This window comes from Zootoca vivipara, chromosome 2, assembly GCF_965207765.1.
Source record: "Zootoca vivipara chromosome 2, rZooViv2.hap1.1, whole genome shotgun sequence".
In the NCBI taxonomy this organism is placed as follows: Eukaryota; Metazoa; Chordata; class Lepidosauria; order Squamata; family Lacertidae; genus Zootoca; species Zootoca vivipara.
Window position 1 is genome coordinate 89,305,538 of NC_142584.1, and position 26,838 is coordinate 89,332,375.

Consider the following 26,838-nt stretch of genomic DNA (forward strand, 5'->3'; position numbering starts at 1 on the left):
AATCTGTTACTCTTGCACAAGCTTTTAATATTGGTATCCTTTCCTTGTGGTATTACTTTTAATATTCTAATCAAGGTCTTAAAATGTTGTGAATTACCAAATGAGTCCATGTGCATTTAATTATGAAAGGTCAATCAGTAACTAAATTTGCATGTGACATCTATTTGCATGCTAAATTTCGAATACAAAAATTAGGGTTTCAGAATTTTAATGACCGTAAGTGTTCAAGTAAAAGGGAAGATAGAAGTGAAATAAAAATGTATGCAACACTGGTAGCATCTTTATTATTCCTCCTCTGAGTTAAGCCTGTACACAATTTACCAAATCTATCCCTCTCTTTACTGAAGCACTGTCAAGACATCTGAGTTGTAATTAAGCAGCTATAGGATAAGGTTAATTCAAAATATCATCTATATTTAGTGGACAATTTATTTTATTGGTTTCAGGGATGCCAACACACCAAAGGGACTCTACATATGTGCAGTTTCACAGCTTTGGTGTCTGAACTACAGTACCAACTCCAAGCCTAGCCTACCCCACAGAACCGTAGTCAATATTAAAAGGGGAGAGGAGAAGACACTGTACACAGCCTCTGGGAGGAAAAATGAGACACAAATAAACAACAACAACCAGCCATCTAACCACGTGCAGTCCCGTTCCCATTTTGGCAATCTTGATAAACAAAAAAGTAGCATTGTATTAAAGTACAGTCTATATGAATTTTAACTTGTTGCAGCTATAAAGTGTTTGATGCTTTTATGGTTGTATTTTGTGAGTCATTTTTTATTTTTGTTTTATACTTGCTGTATAACAGTAACTATAAATAACAGCCAGTGATGACAATCAGGTCAGTGGTGACTGTGTGCGAGACATGAAAAATGGTGGTGGCAACTTTCAAAGTCACAAATTTTTTTCAGTAAGAAGGAGGCCTCATTTACTTCAGGGGAGATCCTTCTGAGTAAAACAATTGACAGCCAGTTGGTTTTTTATACTGTAAAGGCAGCACACTTGGGGAATAAATGAAACAATGTGTATATGGAGGACTCTCATCTGTCCAGCGTCAAGCTAGGAGCAAAACAACCAGCTTTTCCTGTTTTTTTTCTGCTGCTCTGGAGGCCCCCCTCCAGGTGCTTTAATGCCTCCATATTAGAAAGTTGCCTCCACATTTTGCTTCCTAACTTTCTTTGTACTGCCAATTTATTTACTTTCTTTTAAAAGGAAAGCTAAGAGCCTGGGCCCCAATCAATATGCACCCGCTGTAAAAGCCTTGTAAGCAGCCTTGATTTGTTTTATTATTAGCTGCCCTGTTAGGTCAAGTTAGGTTAGGTCAAGTTAGAAATATAAGCTAGTGCACAATAAAATCTTGGCAATGTTTCTGTGGACTCTGTCATAGGGGTGGGGCAGTTTGTCTCAATTTTCCTAGTGTTGTATGGATTCAGGAGCAAATACATTAATAAGTGTTAGTTATAGTTTTTTTTTGCTAAAAAATGTTTAGGGATACTGTCATTTTCCTACTCATATTAAAATACTGCCCCTCAATGAGGCCAAACTTAGATTCACAAAATGGTTTAGGGGTATGTGTACCCCTGCGTCCCCCCAGAAAAAAAGCAATGGTTAGTTACAAGGTTTGCTGCTATTTCTATTTCCTCTCAGTCATTCCCACTTCTTTCCTCAGTTAATTGCCATCTTACCAAGAAAACTTGACAAGGCATTCAGTTATTATATAAACTGAGATGTGATCAGAAACATTGATACCAATGATCTTGCAAAATATACATTGAAATTTACTGGTAGTTTAGGCTAACAGTGAATTTCTCTTAATCTTACCTCACAAAATATTAATTTCCAATAGAACATCCTGGTTCAGTAGTCTGTGACTTAAGTATAATACTTCAAATATTTTCTGGCTCCTCTTAGCTGAACAAATTATCTTTAGAATATACTGCTGCCAGGGCAACATTCAATGCAAATCTATTGCTACGTATCTTTGGTTGCAATTGTAGTCACCAGCACAAAATGATAAAATTATAAGGAGCACTGTATGTTTTTCCTCCCCCAATAACCTTTCCCCAAAGGGGACAGACTCCAAGCTGAAAGACTGAGTGCTTTATCGTGAGGGAGCCAGATTACTGCTGAGAAAAACAGTGTGAGGTGACTATAAATAACACACGTTTTGCAGCCAGCCAGAGCCACATTGTGGCTATTAATCTTTCTGTCAAACGGCCATCATTTGCCACCACGAAATTCAGACTATGTCTCCAATTTCCCCCCCTCCCATGGATGAGTTGCCCCCCAGAGGGTTTTACATAAATATCTACTGGCAGGAGTGGGGGAGGGATCACTACCAACAAGTAGATGTTTGCTTTTTCACATTTCTTTTTTATGTGTCCTAATATTTTTTTAAACACACACACATCCCAATCAATTAAGTCAGTTGCTGAAGAAGTAAAGGATGCGAAATTTGGCTTACTATGAGAAATAGTCTGACAGTGCATCAGTTTGCAGGTATATGGGTCCAGATGCACGTGTGTTGTGTGTATGTGTCTTTGTCACATGGACATTCATCATTGCCTCAGGAACCTAAGAGTGGCCTTGTTGCATCAGACCAGATATGCCTCTAATCTACTATTCTGTTTCCAACAGTAGCCAGCCAGATGCCCTTAGCCAGGCATAGGCAAACTCGGCCCTCCAGATGTTTTGGAACTACAACCCCCATGATCCCTAGCTAACAGGACCAGTGGTCAGAGATGATGGGAATTGTAATCCCAAAAGCTCTTGCATTTTCAACGGTTGCACAAAAGAGGGGTTTTCAGCAAGTGTTACTTGTGTGAGAGGGATCAGGGAAAGGCCACGGGAAGAATTTCAGTAGGTGCAATCTGCACATCCCTTGCATTCTGGAGTTGAGATGTACAGTATATATATCCAAACTTCAGGTTCCAGATGTTCTTATATACCAGGGGTCCCCAGACTTACCGGCGTTTGGGCTGGTTGCCACCGTGCCGATCGCGCGGCGGGCCAGAGGACAGGGGAACGCGCGCCTGTGCGGGCGGGCGGGGGAGTGCGCGCCCGTGCGCATGCGCACAGGCGCTTACTGGCACGGCGGCGTGCTTCCAGGGTGGAAAAAGCGCCAAAAATCCGTTGTGCGCATGCGTATGGGCCTCCCCCGACCCGGAAGTGCACCAGAAATGACCTCTTCCGGGTCGGGAGAGGCCCATACGCATGCGCACAAAGGATTTTCGGCACTTTTTTCCCGACCCGGAAGAGCGCTGCCGCGCTGTGTGCCGTAAGAGCGGGCGGCGGGCGGCGGGGGTCGTTGCGGGCCGGATTGGCAGGCCAATTGGGCCGCATCCGGCCCCCGGGCCGTAGTCTGGGGACCCCTGTTATATACCAACAAAATTAATCATAAAGGGTAGCCCAAGGAGGAGGCGTGAAATATTGAAACACATTATGTGAAGATTCAACACATCCTTGTTTAGGCTGCTAGAACCTTCTTCCGGAACACATTACAAGTCATATTTTATTATGACTTTTGTTTGTTTAATTGGCTCAGACTGTTGTAAACTGCATGATCTTTCTTGTTCCTTCAGCTTGCAAGCCACCTTCTGTGCAGCAATGCAGTGAAATGAAAGATTTATCAAAGGGATAATGGAAGGAAAAAAGAGTAAAATATTGGGGGGAAATTAAAGGTTATATAGCAAATTTCATGGAGAATGCCGACCTCTCAAAAGATCTATGAAGGCCCATAATAATGAATAATAAAATGCATAGTCAGAAATCAGGTATACATATGAGTAAGAGAAAAGAAAAGCCACATGAGATTGGCTGGAAGCACTAAAGGGTGGGGTGGTGGTGGGGAAGCTTATGAGTTTGTATCTTAGTTAATTTGAGTTAATTTTTGATTATTTTGTTTTAATGTTTAATGACCTATTGATTATCTGATTATTCATTGTGTGATTATTTTGAATTACTGTATAGTAATTCCTTTTTTATTTCAGATTTATAATTTCTGTAAATTTTTGTGAAATACCAATAAAAATTTTATTTAGAAAAAAGTGAAATGAAAGCAGCGTCGCACCTGACATTGCTATTACCATAGCTGTCAAGTTTTCCCTTTTCTCGCGAGGAAGCCTATTCAGCATAAGGGAATTTCCCTTAAAAAAAGGGAAAACTTGACAGCTATGGCTATTATTCAAAATAATGATAACGACGATTTTTTTTAAAAAAAGGTTTGCTTTGACAACCCTACTATACATTGTAACATATGCGAGGCACGGGTTGAAATTCTACGACGGAGGGTGGAAAAGGTGGAGATCCGTCCCGACCCTTATCGTGTAGTTACTACGTAAACGTCTTTATATATTTTTTTATTGCCAACAGGAGACAAGGCGCAGATACGTAGATAATGAAGCGGCAAGTGGGCGGGGCGCTGAGAGGAGTAAGCGAGAGAGGAGCGTGGCTTCTCATTGGCTCCACGTCGCTCGCAGGAGTCCTCGGGTCAGCAGCACCCCCTTAACCGTCCCTCCCGCGCGCTCTCCTCCTCCCTGCGGCCGTTGGTGCCGCCCGCCAGCGTGTGGAGCCGCGTGAGGGGGGCGGGGCCGCGGCGCGCGAGCCCACGAGGAGGCGAACGTGCTCGGGGCGTGCCCTGGGCGCGCTTCCCCCCCTCTCTCTTGGCCTAGCTGGCCTCAGCCGGCCTTACCTAGCAACGGCCTCGAGGGCTGAGGCGGTTGCATGACCGCCTCGTGCTTCCTATTCCTAAACCCCCGTCCAGGTCCTGCCCTCACTCGGGTGCTCTCTCTCTCTCTCTCTCTCTCTGTGTGTGTGTGTGTGTTGTATGTGGCCGCGGTCGAAGCTCAGCCTGCTCACGGGGCAAGGCGGGGTCCTCGTGGGGCTGACGCGGACTCCCGAGAAGGGCGCGCGCCGAGGCAGAGGCTGCCTCGGCGGCTGCGGGCACCTACTTTCGCCTTTTCTTTAAGGGCCAAAGCTGAGGTGCGGAAAACCTGCGTGGGGTTCCTCTCTGTGTAAAGTCTGTGCTTGGCACGCCTGACAAATCTGCCCCATGGCCGTTCCCTCGTCAAAATGACCCCCCCCCTCCCACTTCCAGTCTCCGTTGTTGTGTGCCCTGGTTGAGGGGAAAAACGAAGGCACCGGCGGCATTTTAAGCTGCTGCCAACCCCTGTCCCCGGTAGGTCCTTTTTTCCTCTACTGTATTGCAAGGAAGCACTGGTCCGTGTTGGTGTTTTGCAGACGCTTCTCTGAATTCATTCGTTTTACAAACGCGGTTGTGTCGGAACGCCCTCTTGCCACGCTGGCCCTTGGCACCCTCTCGCTTGAAGGTTGTTGCTCCACGTTTTCCCCTCCGTATTTCTGCGGGTGCCTTATTGACCTGCCTTCCCTCCCTCCCTCCCATGCGTGTCTGGCTGCCGGGCCTGTTTGTGTCTCCCCGGGTTTGGCGCACCCTGTGGCGGTTCTTTCCAGAGCCCTTTCCCTTTTTCTTTCCCAGGGTTTCCAGCTCCCTTTTTGCCCACAGCCGAATTGGCGTTGTCTCGCATGTCATCCTTTCCAGACCGCGCAGGGAATTTTCCAAGCCTGTACTTTCTTTCCTTTTTTTTTTTTTTGGATTGGGGTAGTGCTATTTTTCCCGGAAGATAGGTGCCGGAACTCACCATGAACACCTCCCTTGTTCTCTTATAATGGCAGCATGAAAAATAACAGCATGGAGGGGAAAAAACCCAGCTTATGCAAAGAAATCAACTACAACTCTTATCTGGAGAGAGATAGTCTTGCAACAGTTATCCATGCCCAGATGGATTACTGTAATGCGTTGTCGTGCATGGGATGCACCTTTTGAAAATGGTCCGTAAACTTCAGCTTGTGCAAAAAACAAACAAACAAACAAACACTTAGTGATATGATCACATCATGCTGCTACTTTGCTATTAGCACTGGCTTCCAGTTTATTGTTGGGACCAATTCAAAGTGTTTTTTAACCTGGTACAAGTACCAGGTTACCTGAAGGATTATATCCTTCCACATACATCTACTTCAACCCCAAAATCTTCACAGAATGCCTCTGCCAAAGGAAGTGTGCTGGGTAGCTTCTTGTACCCAGCTGTTATAGAATGCACTTCCTGGAGAGGCTGGAACCTATGCTTTGGATTTTGTTTTTGTTTGTGTCCTGTTGAACACAGTATATTTTCTCAGGCCTTTTAACTTTAACATTTTTTGTGACTCCATGAGATTTTGAGATATGAGATTTTGTTTAAAAAGGTTGTAGTCAACCAATCTTTACTCAGAGTAGACCCATTGAAATGAATGGCCATGGTTAATGGCCCGTTAGTTTAAATGGGTATATGCTGAGTAAAACTTGGTTGCATCCCAACCTATTGATTTTATCCTCTGTTGCAGATTTTGGCATGTTCTTTGATTTTATGGGTATTAATTTTATGTTTGCATGTAAATCCCCCCCTTTATTGACAGCCACCTAGAGAAAAAATGTTATTGTCATTTTGATTTGGATGGCAATACAAATACAGCAAATAAACAACTATTATGCAGAACAGTACTCTCTAAACATATAGGTTCCATTTGGCTATCATGACCCTCTATTCGTTTAATCCTATTTAAAGTAATCTGCGCCTGCAGCCATCACCTGTTGCTTTTGTCTGCTAGTCAAATTTTATTAGATAACTTTTAGAGGAGTAAGTCTGTTGCAAGGAGTTCTAGTGTTAAGGGTTATAAAGGGGGGGAAGCCTATCTTCCTCTACACAAGGCACCCCCAAATTTGGCCCTCCAGCTGTTTTGGGACTACAACTCCCATCATCCCTAGCTTACAGGAACAGTGGTCAGGGATTGTAGTCCTGAAACAGCTGGAGGGCCGGGTTTGGGGATGCCTGCTCTACACCATGCTTCATTTTATAAACCTTTATTGTGTTCCCCTGCCCTTAAAGGTAAAGGTACCCCTGACCATTGGGTCCAGTCACGGACGACTGGAGTTGCATGCTTATCTTGCTCTATAGGCCGAGGGAGCTGGTGTTTGTCCGCAGACAGCTTCTGGGTCATGTGGCGAGCATGACTAAGCCACTTTTGGTGAACCAGAGCAGCGCACGGAAACGCCGTTTACCTTCCCGCCGGAGCGGTACCTATTTATCTACTTGTACTTTGACGTGCTTTCGAACTGCTAGGTTGGCAGGAGCTGGGACCGAACAACGGGAGCTCACCTTGTCGCAGGGATTCGAACCGCCGACCTTCCGATTGGCAAGCCCCAGGCTCAATAATATTTAAAACACATAAACTGACCCCCTTCAACTTTTCTTGTAGGGAAGGTACTTCAATCTCTTCATTTTTCTTAGTTGCTTCTTTTCTTGCTGTACAGTGCTCTTTTTGAGATTGGTCAACTGCATACACTATTCCAGATGTGACTGCAACATAAAAGTATGATACTGGCAATTTTATTTTCAGTCTTTTGTCTTAAAATCACTAGCATGGAATTTGGCTTTATTGCCATCGAACATGTGAATTGGCATTTTCACCTGTTTCTCCAAAAATAAGACGTAGCCATAAAATAAGCCACAGCAGGATTTTTAAGTATTCAAGGAATATAAGCCATACCCTGAAAATAAGACATAGTGATAGACGCAGCAGCAATGCCGGCCGTGGCAAGAGGAGGAGGAAAAAAATAAGAGATCCCCTGAAAATAAGCCATAGTGTGGTTTTTTGAGGAAAAATATAAGACGGTGTCTTATTTTCGGAGAAAACGGTAACATCATAGCTGCGAAGTTTTCCCTTTTCTCATGAGGAAGCCTATTCAGCATAATGGAATTTCCCTTAAAAAAAAGGGATAACTTGGCAGCTATGGGTAACATGAGAACAATATCACTTTACTGGTTAGTCATGGCCATTCCAAACCACATCAGTCTATATGTGAACGCAAGGCTTTGTTGTTTTTGCTGCAAAAGACTAATACAGCTAATTCTCTGGAAATTGATACAAGAAGTTATAAAATGTTGCTTCAAATGCATCAATTTATACTTGCATTGGACATCATTTTCCATTTTGTTGCCCATTCATCCAGTTTGGAGAGGTATTTTCTGGGGGGAAAATTACTGTCTGAGGAATAACTGGGACAGGTGATGGGTAGTTTTGGGGGATTCTCTGGTCCTAAATGGGGTACCTGTGCCCCTAAAGGACCAGGTGCACAACCTGGGAGTAATTTTAAACTCACAGCTGTCCATGGAAGTACAGATCAATTCTGTTTCCAGGGCAACTGTAGACCCTACCTGCCTGTACCCTGTTGTCAGAGTGGTACATGCTCTGGTTATCTCCCACTTGGTCTACTGCAATACGTTCTACCTTTGAAGATGACTCGGAAGCTACAACTAATGCAGAATGTGGCTACCAGACTGGTGACAGGGAGTAGCTGCTGGGGCCATATAAAACCTATAGAATGGACAAGCTTTAACAATCCAACTCATAGGAATGTAAAAGAAAATGAAACTCCTCTGTTGTACCTCTAATTAGATTTATGTCTATTTTGCTGGGCATATTAAGTAGTTTTTTTAAAATCTGTGAACTGACATTTAGCTGCTTAAATTATAATATATGAAGTCACAAACAAGAAATGCCTCATGCACACAATCTGTGAATAAAAGAAGTGATGTATGGAGCTACTGGGTGGAATTCACCTGATGAGTCCCTGTCAACAGAAGTGTCATGAGCTGGAGTCAGGAGTAGGTCAGCAATGAAGAGACAGTGGTGTCAGTGAAGTTAACTCTTTAGTCAAAGAAACCAGAACAGTGCAGGCCTAGTGATCAGAGCAACTCTTCCCAGAAGGTCTTGCCACAATGAGTCAGTTGCAAGGACTGAAGGTCCCCGCCTTCCCCGGTTCCTTCCCCAGCAGCATAAGGCTCTGTCGTCTTGTCTCTCATTGCTTTGGCCTCTTCAGTTCTCTGTTCTGGGAGACCAGTGAGGAGGGTAGGTGGTTACAGCAGGATGGGGAGACTCCTTAGATTCTTCCGCAACCTGCTTCATCTCTGTCTCCTGGGCCCCCTCCTCTTCTGCCTCTGAGTCTGCCATGACTGTCCTCTGCCATAGCCTCTTATGCACACTAAACCCTGTTGCCTCTTCAGCTTCCGACACCTCCTCCCCCCAGTCTTCTCCCTCTGCATCCAGCCAGACCCTGCACAAGGACTTCCACTAGGGCAGTGGGTTTCCCCCCCTCTCTTTACCCTGTCCCCCCAAAAATTGATATGGGGGGGAGGTCGGGTAGGAGAACCCTCAGAACATTGGGCTGGGGGAGGGGGATTATTTCATCAGGCAAGCTGATCTCATAGAATTGTAGAGTTGGAAGGGATCCCAATGGCCATCTTGTCTAATGCTGTGCAATGCAGGAATCTCAACTAAAGCACCCATGACAAATGGCCATCCAACCTCTGCTTAAAAACCTCCAATAAATAAATAAATGTTTGTGCTGATGGAGCAATCAGAAGAGTGTGATGTTGAATTCCTCCCACTATCTTTTTAGAACAAACACATTCTCAAAATAATCCTTGCAAGTAGGACTAGTGAATTACTAATACTGTATTCTAAAAACAAGTGGGCAGTGGAATTGGGCTGGCTGAACCTTTGAAATATTCTTAAGTACAATCTTCAGCTATAGACTGTGGGTGTGGACCAGGTTTTGATTATTTTGTCTGCACCTCTGGTTCTCTGTCTAGATCGGCAATACACAGACATCCACAAATCAATTCACCAGCTCACAAGAACAACATCTGCTTCCAACTCTGGTGAACAGAACACTCCAAGACCATACAGATCCCTGCTCCAGAGGTTTCAGTTCCACTGCATTTTTAACAGGTAAGAAACAGCAGGAGACTTCTATGCGTAACAGCAAAGAGAGTGTTTCTTGTCTTTTCCTTATCTCGTATTAATGAGGGATAACCTGCCTCTCAAGCTCTCTGTACATGCCTGAGGACTTGAGGAGGGGGCAGTGGTAGGTAGCTGACTAGTATGCTGAGCCAACATTTTTGGACCCTGGGATATACAGCTACCCGAAGGTTTCCCTTCAGTGGAGGGTGGAAGAGTGATTTTAATCAGGGCAAAAACAACAGTAAATAGCATCAAATAAAGCTCACTGGAAAAGTATTCAGGCAATGATGGGATATCAATAAAGAAGGAGCTGGTCTAACATCCCTGGGTGAAGAGTTCCATGTAGTGGAACTCAGGGATGTTAGACCACAGCAGATAAGGTTCACTCATAAGGTCCACCCTTCCACTGTATTTCAGGAGGCAAAACTATGTGCAAAAGGCCTCACTAGATGACCTCAGATGGTAGACAAATTCATTTGGGAATGGTGTGATATGATCCTTGGACTTGGCACCCAAGTTCTAGTCTCTACAACTAACTGTATTGTTGCATGCCACCCCAATATAAAAGCAGTGCAGGATTCCAGGTGCTTACCCAGGGTCCATGTTTCCTTCTGGAATGAGGCACAGTGAAGATTGTGGTTTTCTTAGGATATATGGTTTATTTACACACACATGCAATCTGCGCATATGATGGAGGGTTTCACAGCATCGGCATCAGAGGGCCTTGCTTCCCCCATAGCTACACCCTTAGATTCAAACAGAAATCAAACATTGCTTGACTCTCTGGCTTCCCAGCTTGACACTTTGCTTCTAGCTCACATCACACAACTCTCTGCTCTCAACTCTGCCTTTGTCCTTCTAACCACCAGCTAGTTGAGAGAGGGGACCCCACCTATTTCCCATCTTGCACAGAGCCCCTTCCTTTGTTCCCTTAATGACCCATGACCTCACCAGGAAGCTAGGTTGGCTACTCCAAGAATGAGAAGGGGGCTCAGGCATTCAGCCTAACCCCCACAAAACTCATAACACAATTACCCAGAAATAGTACCTCAGGTTAAGAACTTTGCTTCAGGATGAGAACAGAAATCGCATGGCGGCGGCATGGCAGCAGCAGGAGGCCCCATTAGCTAAAGTGGTACCTCAGGTTAAGAACAGTTTCAGGTTAAGAACGGTTAAGGCAGCAACGAAAACCATCCCAAGGAAAAGGAAATGCAAGAAAGCAAAATGGCTGTCCAACGAGGCCTTACAAATAGCGGGGGAGAGGAGGCAAGCAAAATGCAAGGGAGATAGGGAAAGATACAGGAAACTGAATGCAGATTTCCAAAAAAATAGCAAGGAGAGAGAAGAGGGCCTTCTTAAACGAGCAATGCAAAGAAATAGAGGAAAACAATAGAATGGGGAACACCAGAGATCTGTTCAAGAAAATTGGAGATATGAAAGGAACATTTCGTACAAAGATTACTATAATAAAGGACAAAAGTGGTAAGGACCTAACAGAAGCAGAAGACATCAAGAAGAGGTGGCAAGAATACACAGAGGAATTATACCAGAAAGATATGGAGGTCTCTTACACCTCAGGTAGTGTGGTTGCAGACCTTGAGCCAGACATCTTGGAGAGTGAAGTCAAATGGGCCTTAGAAAGCATTGCTAATAACAAGGCCAGTGGAAGTGGTGATATTCCAGCTGAACTATTTAAAATTTTAAAAGATGATGCTGTTAAGGTGCTACACCCAATATGCCAGCAAGGTTGGAAAACTCAGCAATGGCCAGAGGATTGGAGAAGATCAGTCTACATCCCAATTCCAAAGAAGGGCAGTGCCAAAGAATGCTCCAACTACCGCACAATTGCGCTCATTTCACACGCTAGCAAGGTTATGCTTAAAATTCTACAAGGCAGGCTTAGGCAGTATGTGGACCGAGAACTCCCAGAAGTGCAAGCTGGATTTCGAAGGGGCAGAGGAACCAGAGACCAAATAGCAAACATGCGCTGGATTATGGAGAAAGCTAGAGAGTTCCAGAAGAACGTCTACTTCTGCTTCATTGACTATGCAAAAGCCTTTGACTGTGTCGACCACAGCAAACTATGGCAAGTTCTTAAAGAAATGGTCTGATCACCTCATCTGTCTCCTGAGAAATCTCTATGTGGGACAAGAAGCTACAGTTAGAACTGGATATGGAACAACTGATTGGTTCAAAATTGGGAAAGGAGTACGACAAGGTTGTATATTGTCTCCCTGCTTATTTAACTTATATGCAGAATTCATCATGCGAAAGGCTGGACTGGATGAATCCCAAGACGGAATTAAGATTGCCAGAAGAAATATCAACAACCTCAGATATGCAGATGACACAACCTTGACGGCAGAAAGTGAGGAGGAATTAAAGAACCTTTTAATGAGGGTGAAAGAGGAGAGCGCAAAATATGGTCTGAAGCTCAACATCAAAAAAACCAAGATCATGGCCACTGGTCCCATCACCTCCTGGCAAATAGAAGGGGAAGAAATGGAGGCAGTGAGAGATTTTACCTTCTTGGGCTCCTTGATCACTGCAGATGGTGACAGCAGTCGCGAAATTAAAAGACACCTGCTTCTTGGGAGAAAAGCAATGACAAACCTAGACAGCATCTTAAAAAGCAGAGACATCACCTTGCTGACAAAGGTCCGTATAGTTAAAGCTATGGTTTTCCCAGTAGTGATGTATGGAAGTGAGAGCTGGACCATAAAGAAGGCTGATCGCCGAAGAAATGATGCTTTTGAATTATGGTGCTGGAGGAGACTGTTGAGAGTCCCATGGACTGCAAGAAGATCAAACCTATCCATTCTGAAGGAAATAAGCCCTGAGTGCTCACTGGAAGGACAGATCCTGAAGCTGAGGCTCCAATACTTTGGCCACCTCATGAGAAGAGAAGAATCGTTGGAAAAGACCCTGATGTTGGGAAAGATGGAGGGCACTAGGAGAAGGGGACGACAGAGGACGAGATGGTTGGACAGTGTTCTCGAAGCTACCAACATGAGTTTGCCCAAACTGCGGGAGGCAGTGGAAGACAGGAGTGCCTGGCGTGCTATGGTCCATGGGGTCACGAAGAGTCGGACACGACTAAACGACTAAACAACGACAACAACTATTTCTGGGTTAGTGGAGTCTGTAACCTGAAGCATCTGTAACCTGAAGTGTATGTAACCTGAGGTACCACTGTAGTTGAATTACAGTAATCAAGCCTTAACCAAGCCAGAGTCCTTCAGATGTTTTGACCTACAGCTCATTGTCCCAGACTCCCGGAGGCTGTGCTGACTGGGACCAGTGAGAGCTGTATTAAAAAATGTCTGAAGGGCACAAGGTTGGCATAGGTTGCATAATAATTTCAAAACTTTCCAGGTTGGCTGGCTGATGCTTTGAGGTTTTAGCATGACAACCATGTCAGGGACTCAAAACTATTACAGATTAGGGTCACTATTGTATATCCTGTGTACATGTTTATTTTGTACACATGAGGAAATAATAAAGTTTAGAGCAGATAATGAGCATTTCTCACAAACACTTTTGAGTATACCTCCTGTCCACTGAAAAGCACATAGGTAGTATTAGATTACATTTCTAAAACTGTTGACATTTCCTTTTTTCTGTTCTTTTATTTCACTTGCTGTGCCACTTTTGCTTAGTGTCCAGTGCTAGTAGCCTGGAAGGCAACAGGGGCATGTGGTCAATCATTTGTGTGAATTGATGGGAAGGTATTTGTTACCATAGATTTAACTAGTCTTATTCAGACATGACATGCAGATTTCCCTTTTGGTAGAGGATAACAGTCATTTTGAGAGACACCCACCCACAAAAGCCACAGACATGATGCCTGACTCAAATCTTTACCCACTGCTTTGCAATGCAAAACTGGTGGAGTTTTTGGTACTTTCTGATTAAAGCAAAAGTATTTTACAGGGGTTTTCCAGCATCTTAGATGGTTGCTCAAAAACAAATCAGCTGAGGTTAGTGGAGGGGGACGGAGACTTTTTTTTTTTGCTTATCTTTGACGCTCATTCAAAACAAAAAAGAAAACAACCCCAAAAGAAATTGAGTGTGGTAAAACATGGCAAAACCACTCCAGGTGTAGGAGAACAAATAATACTACAAGGGCTAAGGTGGGCTTTGTGATCAGCATCCACTCTTACAAGCTCTGGCACCCATGCTGATACTATTTAGGGAAGCTTTTAATGTTTGATTTCTGTATTTTAATGTTTTGTTGGAAGCCACCCAGAGTGGCTGGGGGAACCCGGCTAGATGGGCGGGGTATAAATAATAAATTATTATTATTATTATTATTATTATTGCACAGTGTTTCCCAACCTGGTGTTTTCCAGATATTGTAGGCTACAGCTTCCATCTGTCCCAGCCAGTTTTGGAGTTGCAGTCCAAAACACCTGGAAAGCACCAGTTTGGGGAAGGTTGTTATAGAGGCACAGGAATCACTGTGGACCTTGTAGCATTTGGACATAGCATACCAAAACCTTGAAACCCTTCTACTTGCAAACATCCAAAGCACAAAAGGCATGATATATTGGTTTTGAGGAAGCCTCTATCCCTTATAGTGCAGGTAGCCACACTCTGGGAAAGGAAAGGACTGTTTCTAGGTGGTCACTGTTGTGTGTGTACTTTCCCATTGAAAGTAAGAGAAAGTGGATTAATCCGTTCCAGACGATGAAAAACGCCCCCTAAAACAGCAATTCAACACAAATTTTACTGTCTAATGAGGCCATTGATCCATAAAATGAAGGCAATAATCAATGTACTGTACTATAAAATAAATCAGACAGTATTTTAGGTGAAGGGCAGACTCACACACGGTATTTTTAGGTGAGGGCAGACTCACACACAAACAAATCCGAAAATGAAAGTGAAATTTTCCACTTCACACCCCCCCCCTCCCTGGCTAGGTGCCGCCCATCTTTCTACAGCTAGGGGTGGGGCAAGGGTAAAGGGCTTTTCGACACAGTCTCACCTGTTTCTTAACAGCGTCACAGCTCTTTGTCTTCGCTAGGTAAGTGTTCTTTACCTAACTTTGGGGCTGGGAAGCTACCTGCTGGGCATCCTGTGGGGCAGTTGTGGAGGCCAATCGCGGGGCCTCTGTAGGACGCTCTGATGCCTTTTGGGAGGCCGGGCCATCGCTCCGATGCCTCCTGAAGGCCAGGCCTTCGCTCCGGGCCTTTGCGGAGCCATGGGAGCGCTTCCGCGGCTGCCGCCCAGTCGCGGAGGCTCCGATGCCTTCTGGGAGACCGGGCCTTCGCTTTTGGCCTTCGCCAAGCCATCGGAGCGCTTCCGCAGCTGCGGCCCAGTTGCAGACGCTCCGATGCCTCTGCGAAGGCCCGGCCTCTGCGGAGGCATCGGAGCCTCCGCGACTGGGCCACAGCCACGGAAGCGCTCCGATGCCTCCACGGAGGTCGGGCCTTCACGGAGACATCGGAGCATCCGCAACTGGGCCGCAGCCACGGAAGCGCTCTGATGCCTCCGCGGAGGCCGGGCCTTCACTCCGGGCCTTCGCAGAGCCATGGGAGTGCCTCTGCAGCTGTGGCCCACTCGTCAGGCCTTTGTGGAGGCCTTGGACACCTCGGGTTACTTACTTCCGGGTTACAGTCGTTCATAAACTGAAAAATTGTAAACCGAGGTGTTTGTAAACCGAGGTTACACTGTATTCAGACATAAGTCACTCTGGGTTCAGTGGTACTTATTCTGATGTAAGAGCATAGGACTGCAACATTAGTAGCCTAAATAGAAATGAAGAAGTTTGGTTCAGTTAATATCGCACTCTGTTGTTGAAGACTTATAGAAGTTGTTCATGGCAAGATACAGCAGTTTATGCAACTATATTAGACACTGGAACCCAGTCCATATAAATTTTTGGAGCTTTAGAGAACAATAAGGCAGGAATCTGTTTTGACCCATATCACTTTAATCCCCTTTTATCCAGTGAGACATGCCTAATGTTCAAGAATTTTCAGTATGGAAAGTAATGAATTGATGCCACTAGTTTTAAAAACCTTTTTATTGCATGAGGTTCCCCCACCCCCATGCTTTAGGTGTAAAGGAATGGGAGTGGAAAGGAATTCCCCCCAGATCAGATGTGTCAGCAATTCTTTTTCCTGTAGTGAGTGCAATAGGTGTGAGGCATCTGCCTATGTAACTACATATTTTCCTAAGCACATTTTACCTTAGTTGCTCATATTTTCTGCTTCGGCACACAGTCTTCTGTTAGGGGCAACATACCTAGAGAACCCTGCTGCCTCAGTAGAGGGGATCAGGTCCCTACATTATAGTGTACTTTATCAAAAGCCACCCTCACCACAAAATCATCCTTGCTTGTTGGTTACTTGAAGATGATGGCAAATTTATTTTTTGCATGTGTCCAAGAGCTGTTGCAGACCAACAATGGATGGACATTTTATATCAGCTCAAAAACATTGCTTTTCAACTTCCTATCAAGGCAGATCACAGATTCAGCTGCAAGTATAATATGGAAGATTAAAAATGATATACTTGAGAGGCAGTGTTATGTAGTGGTTAGAGCTGGACTAGAACTTGAGAGACCCACATTTACGTTCCCTTCTTAGCCAGGAAGCTCACTGAGGAGGTAATTCTCTCTTAGCTCAACTTAAAGCAGGCAGGGGGAAAGCTTCTTGGTGGAAAAGCAGGATATACATAGAACAATTCCTTCAGTAGCACCTTAAAGACCAACTAAGCTTATATTTTGGTATGAATGTCTGGTGGAAGGTTTCCAGGGTCCACCAGACATTCAATGACTTTCACCCCACCATCAACCTAACAATGAACCAATCCATGCAAGAAATACATTTTTTGGACACTACTATAAAAATACAGGATGGACGTATAGACACCACCTTATACAGAAAACCAACTGACCGACAAACATATCTACATGCTTCTAGCTACCATCCTAAACATACCAAACAATCCATCGTATACAGCCAGGCCCTACGTTACAACCGTATCTGTTCCAACACTACAGACAGAGAATCTCACCTAAGAGATCTACAGCAAACCTTTTTAGAACTAAAATATCCACCTGATGAAGTTAAACAACAGATCAACAGAGCCAGACTGATACCTAGGGAGAACCTGCTGCAAGACAGACCCAAAAAAGAAAATAACAGAACACCACTAGTCATCACATACAGCTCCCAAGGTAAAACAGTACAACGCATCATCAGAGATCTACAGCCTCTCCTGGACAATGACAGCTCCCTTTCTCAAGCTCTGGGAGGAAGACCTTTCATTGCCTACAGACAGCCACCCAATCTTAAACAACTCCTCACCCACAATAATACAACCACCAGACTTAACATGGACACTGGTACCAGAGCCTGCAATAAACCCAGATGCCAACTTTGCTGCCACATACACCCGGACAACATCATTACTGGCCCCAACAACATCCAACATACCATCTCAGGACTATTTAATTGCTCATCTTCTAACATTGTGTATGCCATCAAATGCCAACGGTGCCCTTCAGCTCTCTATATTGGACAAACAGGCCAAACCCTACGCCAAAGGATAAATGGACATAAATCTGACATCAGGAACCATAAGACTGAAAAACCAGTAGGAGAACACTTCAATCTCCCAGGACATTCTATACAAGATCTCAAAGCAGCTGTTTTATTACAGAGAAATTTCAGGAACAGACTGGAAAGAGAAGTTGCTGAATTGGAAATCATTACCAAGCTTAAAACCATGGAAGCACCTGGGATGAATAGAGACATCGGATTCTTATCTCATTATGCATGATCAAGCTCTCTTTAGCACCTCAGCCCAGGACTAATTGCAGCCATCAGCAGCCATTAACAGCCATCTCCAGGTTTACCACTCCCATCAGCCCACCACCCATTCCCACCCCCCCCACCACCCTCTGTATATATATAGGGTCTGACACTTCTGTTTCCAGTGTATCTGAAGAAGTGTGCATGCACACGAAAGCTCATACCAAAATATAAACTTAGTTGGTCTTTAAGGTGCTACTGAAGGAATTTTTTTATTTTGCTTCTACTCAGACCAACACGGCTACCTACCTGTAACTAATACATAGAACAGTTTAATAACTTAACAAATTGGGACAACGGCTGCCAAGAGGCATTCTGTCAGACACCTTATTACTTCTGTGTGGCCCCTGATTTACTTTGGGGCTTTAACTCCCACCTGCAAAGGGGGCCATAAATGCAATTTCAATGCAAGCTTGTTCTTTTGTGAGTGCAGCAGAGAGCCCAATCCATATACTGTGCACTTGGCCCCAGTAATTCTGGTAGTACTCCTGAGGTCACCTAAGTGATCGCCTCGCCACATATATCTCTGTCCAGCAACTGTGCTCCTGATAAGGGGAAATGCAGTGAGTACTGCTGACCCAGAGCTACACTAAATTCTTCCAGCCAACTGGAATCAATTACCAGCAAGAATTAGGCACCAAGTCAGGATGTTTAGACACCCATAGTTTTTATTAAGAAACTTTTTGTGAGATGTGACCCATTCTTTTGTGAAATATTAACTATGTATGTAGGAACACAAGGGAACAACAGAGAACCTGCACAAGCGACGGTGAAGCCCCCCCCCCCACATATATTAAATAAAATAGAAACATCGTCACCTGACCCCCCCCCCATCTACTTCTGTCCCTCTCTTTCTTCCCAATGTCTCAACAAATGAAACCGATTTGTAAAAATGTTATGAGAGACATTGCATATATTTCTGTAAATCAAGAAAACCTTTAATAATAATAAAAACTATGTAGGAATGGTTTTATTGTTTTTTGAATTTGTAGGAAGCCTTGGCATAGGCATTGGGCGTGTATCTCTCTCAGCCCCCCCCCAGGGGTGGTGGTTCTAAGGCATGACAGGGTCTGTTCCGGGATGGATCCATAGCAAAACGTAGGTTTATGCAGATGACCCCCAAATGCTGAGGGAAGCCCACTAGCCCTGCACAACTGACTCTTTGGAAAGAGACCCCTCTAATGTGGTACCTTGTTATCGCCCCTCAGGGAAACGGGGGGTGGGGGTGGTGAGTCACCACTTCACCACACCCTGATGAATGTATAAAAGACTATAGGATTCTATCCAAGGCCTAAACCGCCAAAGTTGTGACTAGTGCTATGGGGAAGGTGAAACCTGCAGAACAGGGAAGAATCCTTCCCACCCCTGAATACGATGATCGTCAAAAAACCACAGCAAAGCCCTCCAAGCTGAGAAGGAATTGGTTAAAACAGCAAACAACTAAATGAAGGAAGGGAGAAGGGTGGGTGATGGTCTTGCCCGACTAGATGAGGATTGTAGGATTGGCCGGGAATTACAGTTGCCAGACGGACCCAAGTGAAGCATGTCTCCCTCAGGTCCATTCGTCAATCCATACCCCACTAAGGTCGCCACGGATTGGCTCATTTGAATCAGTGGGTTTGGTGGGAACCCGTGAGCCTCCATGGTGGCTGAGGGGGACATGCTGTGTATCCAAGCAGCGATGGAGGCGCTGCATCGGGCCGCAACCACCGCTCACCGAGGAGGTACGGTAAGTGGCCATTCTTTACATTTACTATTTCTGATATTTTTTAACTTTATTCAATCTGCAGAGGAGACATCACATACTGTTTCTAGTCACTGAATTCCAAATGTGATGTTTGCATCTGTGAGACGATCCAAAGCAATATCTTCAAAAGGTTAAGTACAGTGCTCTAAATATGGTTCCTCTGTTAGAAACCCAAAGGACAGTTTGAAAATCCAATTATGACACTTGAACTTGATCATGTTATAGACAACTTGAACTGTTGCTGGGAACTACATTATAACTTTTCTGACAAAAGTATCATTTAAGGCTCCCTTATGCAATTAGGGAGCCATCACACTCAGCCTTTTTAAAGTCCGTGCTGTGAGAATAACTCCATCTCTGTGTCATATTCTGTGCCAATCAGTTGGAAAAGTGAGACATTGTAATAAACATGAGACACAATGATATACGTTTGCCTATTCTGCAGCTCCTTGCCTCATCTGAAAATTAGCATGTCTACACAAACTGAATTTATTCATTCAGTTTTCTCCCCTTCTCAATATTGTTTGTAAAAAAAAGAAAAGAATTGGAAAATCAAACAAAAAGTTTAGAAACAATAAAGAGACTAAAGGAAACTGCTTGATGTTAAGAGCAGTTCAGCAATGGAACCACTTACCTAGCCTTCTTCTGAGGTCTTCTGGCAGAGGCTGGACAACAATCTGAAGGGATGCCCTAGTGCTGGATTCAAACATCGGACATGGGGGTTGGAATAGATGGTCTACAAGGCCCATTCCCAATCTATCATTTAGACATACATCATCATGTGCAAGTGTCAAGCACTTAAAATATAGAAAGACAGCAAAGGGGGGGGGAGCTTATTAATAGACAAAACTTATGTACAGCAGCTGCACACACAGAGATGCCCAGTGTTATGGCTTCTTAGTTTCAGTATTACAACTACTGCTAGTTTTCTTTATTTAAAATGTTTATATTTGTCATCTAACAGGATTTATGTTACACTTAATAAAGCTGTACCTGTCAATACAAAGCATCATTAGAGTCTAGATTAAGCCAGCAGATAATAGCTGAATAACCTCTTTAGCCAATGAATCTGCTTAATAGATGTAACTTTTTTGGTTTTTAAATAGTTTCCTCCAATAATCAGGTTTCAGATCTTGTTTTAGAAAGAAAATGAAATGTAATATAAGACTACAGCAAATCCACAAAGAATAAACATCTTCTGTTACCACCTGTCCTTGTCTCCAGTTCTATATGACTACACACACATCCAAGAAACACACACTTGGCCCTTTAATTGAGAGCCATGGTGTGCCACAGCACAAAAATGGTGAGCATTTAGTGGAGCTGGCATTATTTTGGTTAAGCCTCTAGAGCAGGCATAGGCAACCTTGGCTCTCCAGATGTTTTGGAACTACAACTCCCATGATCCCTGACCACTGGCCCTGTTAGCTAGGAATCATGGGAGAGGTAGTTCCAAAACATCTGGAGAGCCAAGGTTGCCTATGCCTGTTCTAGAGAGAGTAAGTCAGAGATGAAAAACCTTATGAGAAGCAGCAGCATATGAGTGACAGGAAGGCAGAGGAGAAGCGAGGCAACCAATGCCAAATAAGGATACAGGATGACCATTGAAATCACTTCATATAGTGATTTTCCTTTTTTGGCCACAGGAATCCAAAGAATAGCTTTGCCACCTGGCTTGATTAGGTTGGAACACAGGGAGAATAAGACTCATGTCTCCTGAATAGAGGTTGGGAAAAAGATGATCTCCTGATGAAACAGAGAAATTATCCCCAAATTTGTTTTATGAAGGATATACTGTGACAGACTTCATATAGTTGTAAGTCCTTGACTGCAAATCTGCTTTGACTGCAACTGCCAGGTGGTTTTTTAACTGTGGTTGTTGATTCATTAGGGTTTGTTGGCTTTTTTTATTAGTATTTCAAAGTTTTTTCAGTTGTACATAATAAAGTGAAAAAAGAGAAAAGAAGAATGTGCAATATATGCTACTGTATACAGTGGTACCTCGGGTTACAGACGCTTCTACAGGCTCCGCTAACCCAGAAATAGTACCTCGGGTTAAGAATTTTGCTTCAGGATGAGAACAGAAATCGCGGTGTAGCAGTGCGGCGGCAGCAGGAGGCCTCATTAGCTAAAGTGGTATCTCAGGTTAAGAACAGCCCTCCAGAACGAATTAAGTTCTTAACCCGAGGTACCACTGTACAAGCATGGTGACCATAATGCCAAGGTTGCAGGTCTGACCCCTGTATGGGACAGCTGCATATTCCTACATTGCAGGAGGTTGGACTAGATGATTCTCCCATGTCCCTTCCAATATAGTTCTATGATTCATATATATGCTAATACATATATGATTATTAATAACCTATATTCTGTATAAACTGGTTTCACATGTAAGCATATTTTTTCAAACAAAGTCTGATGTTGCAAGTGCCGTCATGTCTTCAGTCCATTGATGAAAGGAACCATATTTTTTATTTGTTGGCTTAACTAGCCATTCTTAACCACATTCAGTTCACCTGTTTATGCAATGGAAATAAATCCAGGGGAGAGAATTTCCTTATTAAACTTACTGTGAGTAAAAATACTGGATTCTCAGTATTACCCATACCTGAATTCTCAACTGAAACATCTGAGTTAATGACTGTACCTATAAATGCCAAACTGCTTTCCTTTAAAAGAGAAATGTTGAAGCTTTGCAATATATAAAGTTTTTTCAGTTGTACATAATAAAGTGAAAAAAGAGAAAATCTTTGCAAATTTAGTATTTGACAGATTTCATTTTTAATTATAAACTAACTGACTTACAATGGATTGGGAAGAAGTAAAAGTTTTATTACTTAAAATTTTACTTAATTTTACTTTTATTACTTAAAATTTTACATGTACTGATTTTTCCCATTTTGGAATAATGGGAACTTCAGTACTGTACTCGATTCACATTTAGGCTGCAGTTCTGAGAACACTCACCCGGGAGGATGACCTATTAAACACAGTGGGATTTCTCTGAGTAAACAGGAATAAAATTATGTTGCAACAGTTGTACAGTTGTGGAGCATTTACAAATATTTCTCCTTGCCTAGTCACAGTCATTGGTGAGATCCAAAACATCCTGCAGCATTCTTCCTATTATTCACCAAACAACATTTTTGTTTTTCCATGAATATTACTTAAGAGGATTTTAAAAATATATATAAGTTTTTGGTGTAAGAAAAATTCTATGATAATGCTCATGTCCATTGGAAAGAGTATACAGCTCAGTTGTGCAGAAGTTCTGAACATTAATAAAAAGCTCATTCCCATTTGTTTTAACAGATCCCAATCAGCTTGTGCTTGAGACACTATATGAAAATCAGTTGAGCAGCCCACACAGGCAAAAAAATCTGCATACTCAAACACATGAAGATCTCTAGCTTGGAACAACAAGTTTTGTTTTAACTATAATCACCCACAGAAAATTTTGTAGATTCCTCTACATCAGCCTTCCCCAGATGTTTGATGCTGTTGAGATGATAACTCGTACCATCCCCAGCCAGTATGATAACTATAACCCTTCATTATAGGCAGGATTGAGCATGTAACTGGGGGAAAAAACAATTGTGATAAATTCAGAGTTTATATTCTCACATCATGTAATGATTATTATTGACCATCACAGCATTGCAACTAAGATCCACAATGTAGGGTTCAGAGTTGAATGAATGACACAAAAGACCACTAGTTTTGCAGGAGCTGTAAAGAGTTTTAACCTGTTTAATATAAATAAATCAGCATGCTTTGTTTTTGTTTGGTAATTCCAATGTGGCATAAGGTGTGTGTGTGTGTGTGTGTGTAAGAGCGAAAATATGGAAAAACAGAAGTATTAAAACATGTGTTCCAATAATGGGGTATCTTTTGTTACTTTTCACAGTGCCAGGACCCTAGTTTATCCTTTGTTTCCAGCAACATATAAAGCAAACACTGAGGAACTCAAATACGGAAGGAAACCAGTGAGTAAGGTTAACATGAAATTTTTAATTAAACATGGGTTTGAAGAGGAACACAGCTATTTTTGGTTTGGTGAAGCATCAACTGCCATAAAAATAAAAACACTTGCACATAGAAGCATTAGTCTTTGCACGTTAAAGTAATACCAGGTATGCTGCCTGGCTTGGAAATGGACTTTAGTAGTATTAGACACAGTGCATAAGGCTGGTGTAGCAGCAAGTGATCAATCATTATCTACCCAGCCTTTGGTTTTCAAGCACAGGACTTTATTGGCAAATGCATTTACTTCCCTTTCAGGTAAGCAGTGTTCATAACAGCATAAGCTGCATGGAGAATAGTTTCATTAGTGCTGAAGAAGAATGAGACCACCACACTGAAGTACTATACATTATTATTATATATTTTATTTAAATATCTATATTTATGCATTTACAAACTTTAATAAGCGTTCTTCATCTCCACTTTTTTATAGCAGAGAATAAGCTTCTGTAAAATGACCATGTACAAAACTAGGCAACAGGTTCCCCCCCAATATTTCTCAGCTGTTGTGAGCAATAAAAATGTGACCAAGATGGAATGGAAACTAAAATACAATCTCAAACCAGTGGCTCTTTCTCAAGTATTACAAAATCAGTGCTCAGCTAGGAGTCCCAAAAGGGATATTTAATATTTTAATTGATTTAATGCATGAGGGGAATGTACTTCTGTCTGAGTTACAAAGTGCAGATGCTCGACTGAGGTGGTAGCCTGCAAACCCTTCTAGGACCCTCTAAATCAATATGGCACACATACACAGAGGGGGGGGGGTGGTCTCCTAGAAGATTACAATGATCTGCAGCAGTGTCAAATCCTCCTAGTTTTAATTTTTCCATAAAGAAAAAGGTTCATTTCAGTACTTCAGATTTCTTCATAAATGAATGCTTTAGCCTCTTCCACACATCTTGAGATTTAGGGATCAGTCTGCTAAGATGCAGCTTTGCACTGTGGTGGGTTCCGGAATCCTCAAAGTAACATTTAAGAACTTTGGGTGGTATTCAGAGTTTTACTCAAAGCAGACCTCTTGAAAAATAATGCACCTAACTTAGTCATGGTTATTCTTTTCAATGGGTCTATTCTGAATAAAATCTCATTGCTCATTTTAATTTAAATCAAAAATAGATAAAGAGGAATGTTGAGAGGTGGGGGTGGTAAGAGGAAGCACCATTGCCATGATGTGTCAATCTCTCAGAATGCCATGTGTTACAAAAATGTCCTGGAGGACAAAACCTCACCAGGAACACGGTTTCTCAGCAGCCTTGCTTAACTGTGTCATCTGATGCCATTTAGTAAATGATGTAAGATGACACCAGATTCAAAGATGTGTGCACTCCCTTTAGGACACACAAGAGTAAAGAACAAGTATAGTGTGATTGCATAATTCATATTGCACAACTGTATAAAAAACCCATAAATACCAGCTATCTGAAGGTCTTAAATACAAAATACAGGTCACGTACTATTTTAATCAATAATCATTTTCAAGTGCAAGTTAGGTGTGCCCTTCACTTCTTCCTATAAAAGGCATTTTTTGGCACAAATGTAACCCCCCCTTCCAATAATGTGCCCGTACTTTCTCAATGAAGCCCTATACATACAGTATAAAAAGGTTATTTACACACAATGAACTAGGTATACAGAAACAGCTTTGAGGGTTGAATCTCAACTCCTGTTACGAAAAAGGGGATTAGGGTGGGCAGACAAGCCACCCATTTGATTTATGCTGGTTGCTGTGGGTTCACATTGATAGAAGCAGGATGTCCTAGGAGACCAATACGCTGTTTTTGCTTCCTCTGCTCTGTCATCTGGAAAATTGAAACATGTACTTGGTTAGACATAAGCACTTCCTGTACGTCAGACCACAGAATGAGCTATTGCTGTTATATTGTGGTCAAGGTTTATTCTGAAAGCCATTTGCAACAGAAAAGCATGATCCTGTTTGATGCACCAAAAACAATTAAGAGAAAACCAGCTACCCCACCCCCGCCCAGCTGGGAAAATCCAGAGAGAAAGTTTGGGAGTCTAGCACAAAGTGGTCATTTACTCCTCATGACAGCAAGCAAGCTACGTGGTAGAATGGAGAGGTTGGGACATGGGAAATGCAAAGGAAAATCTCCACTCTGTCCCCACAGAGCTCAGCTGGGTGGCCCTGGGCAAGCTATCAAAAAATAAGTTCAAACAAATAAATGTTTGCATGGTAGCTAGCTGTATTAAATCCAATGTTGGAGAGCCTGCTTTATATGTGGCAACATTTTGTGTGTAGCAGCTCCCTAGGTAGCATGTTTAGTTCTGCAAAATGATAGCCCCATCATTTTGGCTGGCACAGCTATTTGCTGTTCTCCAGGATCTTGCAGAAGGGGATAGGAATGGACTTTATTCTATCCCCGCCTGCTGATGCAACCCACTCTAAGACTGTGTGCCACACATATCCCTGAATGGAAACTTGAGCTTGGGAACACAGAATGCTACTGGATTGGGAACAGAGTTAAGCCCAATGGAAGGGAGGCAAGTCAAGCCCAATGGAAGGCACCCTTTGTTAACACAGCAGCAGGCTATGTGAACCTGATCCTACATCTAGAACTGGTACACTGATTCATAAAATTGGGCTGGAAGGTATTTGAATATGAATTTGCAATGTACCCAAGATATAAATGGCAATTTGAAAATTACATTTTAGGCTGAGGAGATACACTGAGTGTTTACAACAAGCTGGTTCAAAAATAAATTTTAAGGTAGCTGCAACGTTACACAACTAGGAGTAAATTGCAGTGGACTAATTTCTGAGTAGACATGCATAGGACTGCATTGTAAGAGCCACACCTCTGCAGACAAAGTGTTTTGCCCAGCTACTGAAAAAATGGCATTTAAGGGCTAAAACAAAATAAACACAGTAGCAAGTGCAATTCAAAAGATTGTTACATTCTGTGGAAGTCAATTCCCCCCCCCCTTTTGAAAGGAACTTTGTACTGTATTACTAAACAAATATTTAAGCCCCACCCCAACTGCAGGAAATATTTACTTTATTTTTTAAATTTGCATATGCTTACAGGATGTAGTAAAATGTATATAATTGTTATTGAGATTTTATGTATTAAACTACATAGAGAATGGGCAGATTACTAAATTAATAGCTAAAGAAAACAGAACTAAAGCATACTTAATTAGCTAGTTTAGTGGAATGATGGCCTAATCATAATCTTCGTGCAATATCTATAAATGTTCATGAAGTATCATTCTGTCATGAATTAGCTACATTTCCATTATGGTGGAAGAAATGTTTAAGCTTGGTGCTTCAGTCCCTGATAACCAGTTCCCTTTAATTATTTGTTATTTGCAGCATATTGCTTGTCAATTAGCATTTGCAACATATCACTTAAATGG

General features: G+C 42.8%; 1 protein-coding gene and 1 long non-coding RNA gene across 8 annotated transcripts in view; one reads left to right on the top strand and one right to left on the bottom strand.

The window, feature by feature from the left end:
* Positions 1-4,896: 4,896 nt before the first annotated feature.
* On the top strand, positions 4,897-23,461 carry LOC118080805 (uncharacterized). The gene is made up of 5 exons (XR_015948274.1): positions 4,897-5,182; positions 7,182-7,322; positions 9,714-9,852; positions 19,481-19,567; positions 23,345-23,461. It is a non-coding gene; the product is annotated as an uncharacterized LOC118080805 (long non-coding RNA).
* Positions 23,429-26,838, bottom strand: part of ITPR1 (inositol 1,4,5-trisphosphate receptor type 1) — a 214,641-nt gene continuing 211,231 nt past the window's right edge. For 5 of the 7 annotated variants that reach the window (XM_088662374.1, XM_088662377.1, XM_088662375.1 and 2 more), the window contains one exon: positions 23,429-25,262. In XM_088662374.1, coding sequence (XP_088518500.1) covers positions 25,176-25,262 — 87 coding nt within the window. In that variant the 3' untranslated portion in view covers positions 23,429-25,175. The remainder of the gene's footprint in view (positions 25,263-26,838) is intronic. The other 2 variants (XM_088662379.1, XM_088662378.1) reach the window with 1 other exon arrangement.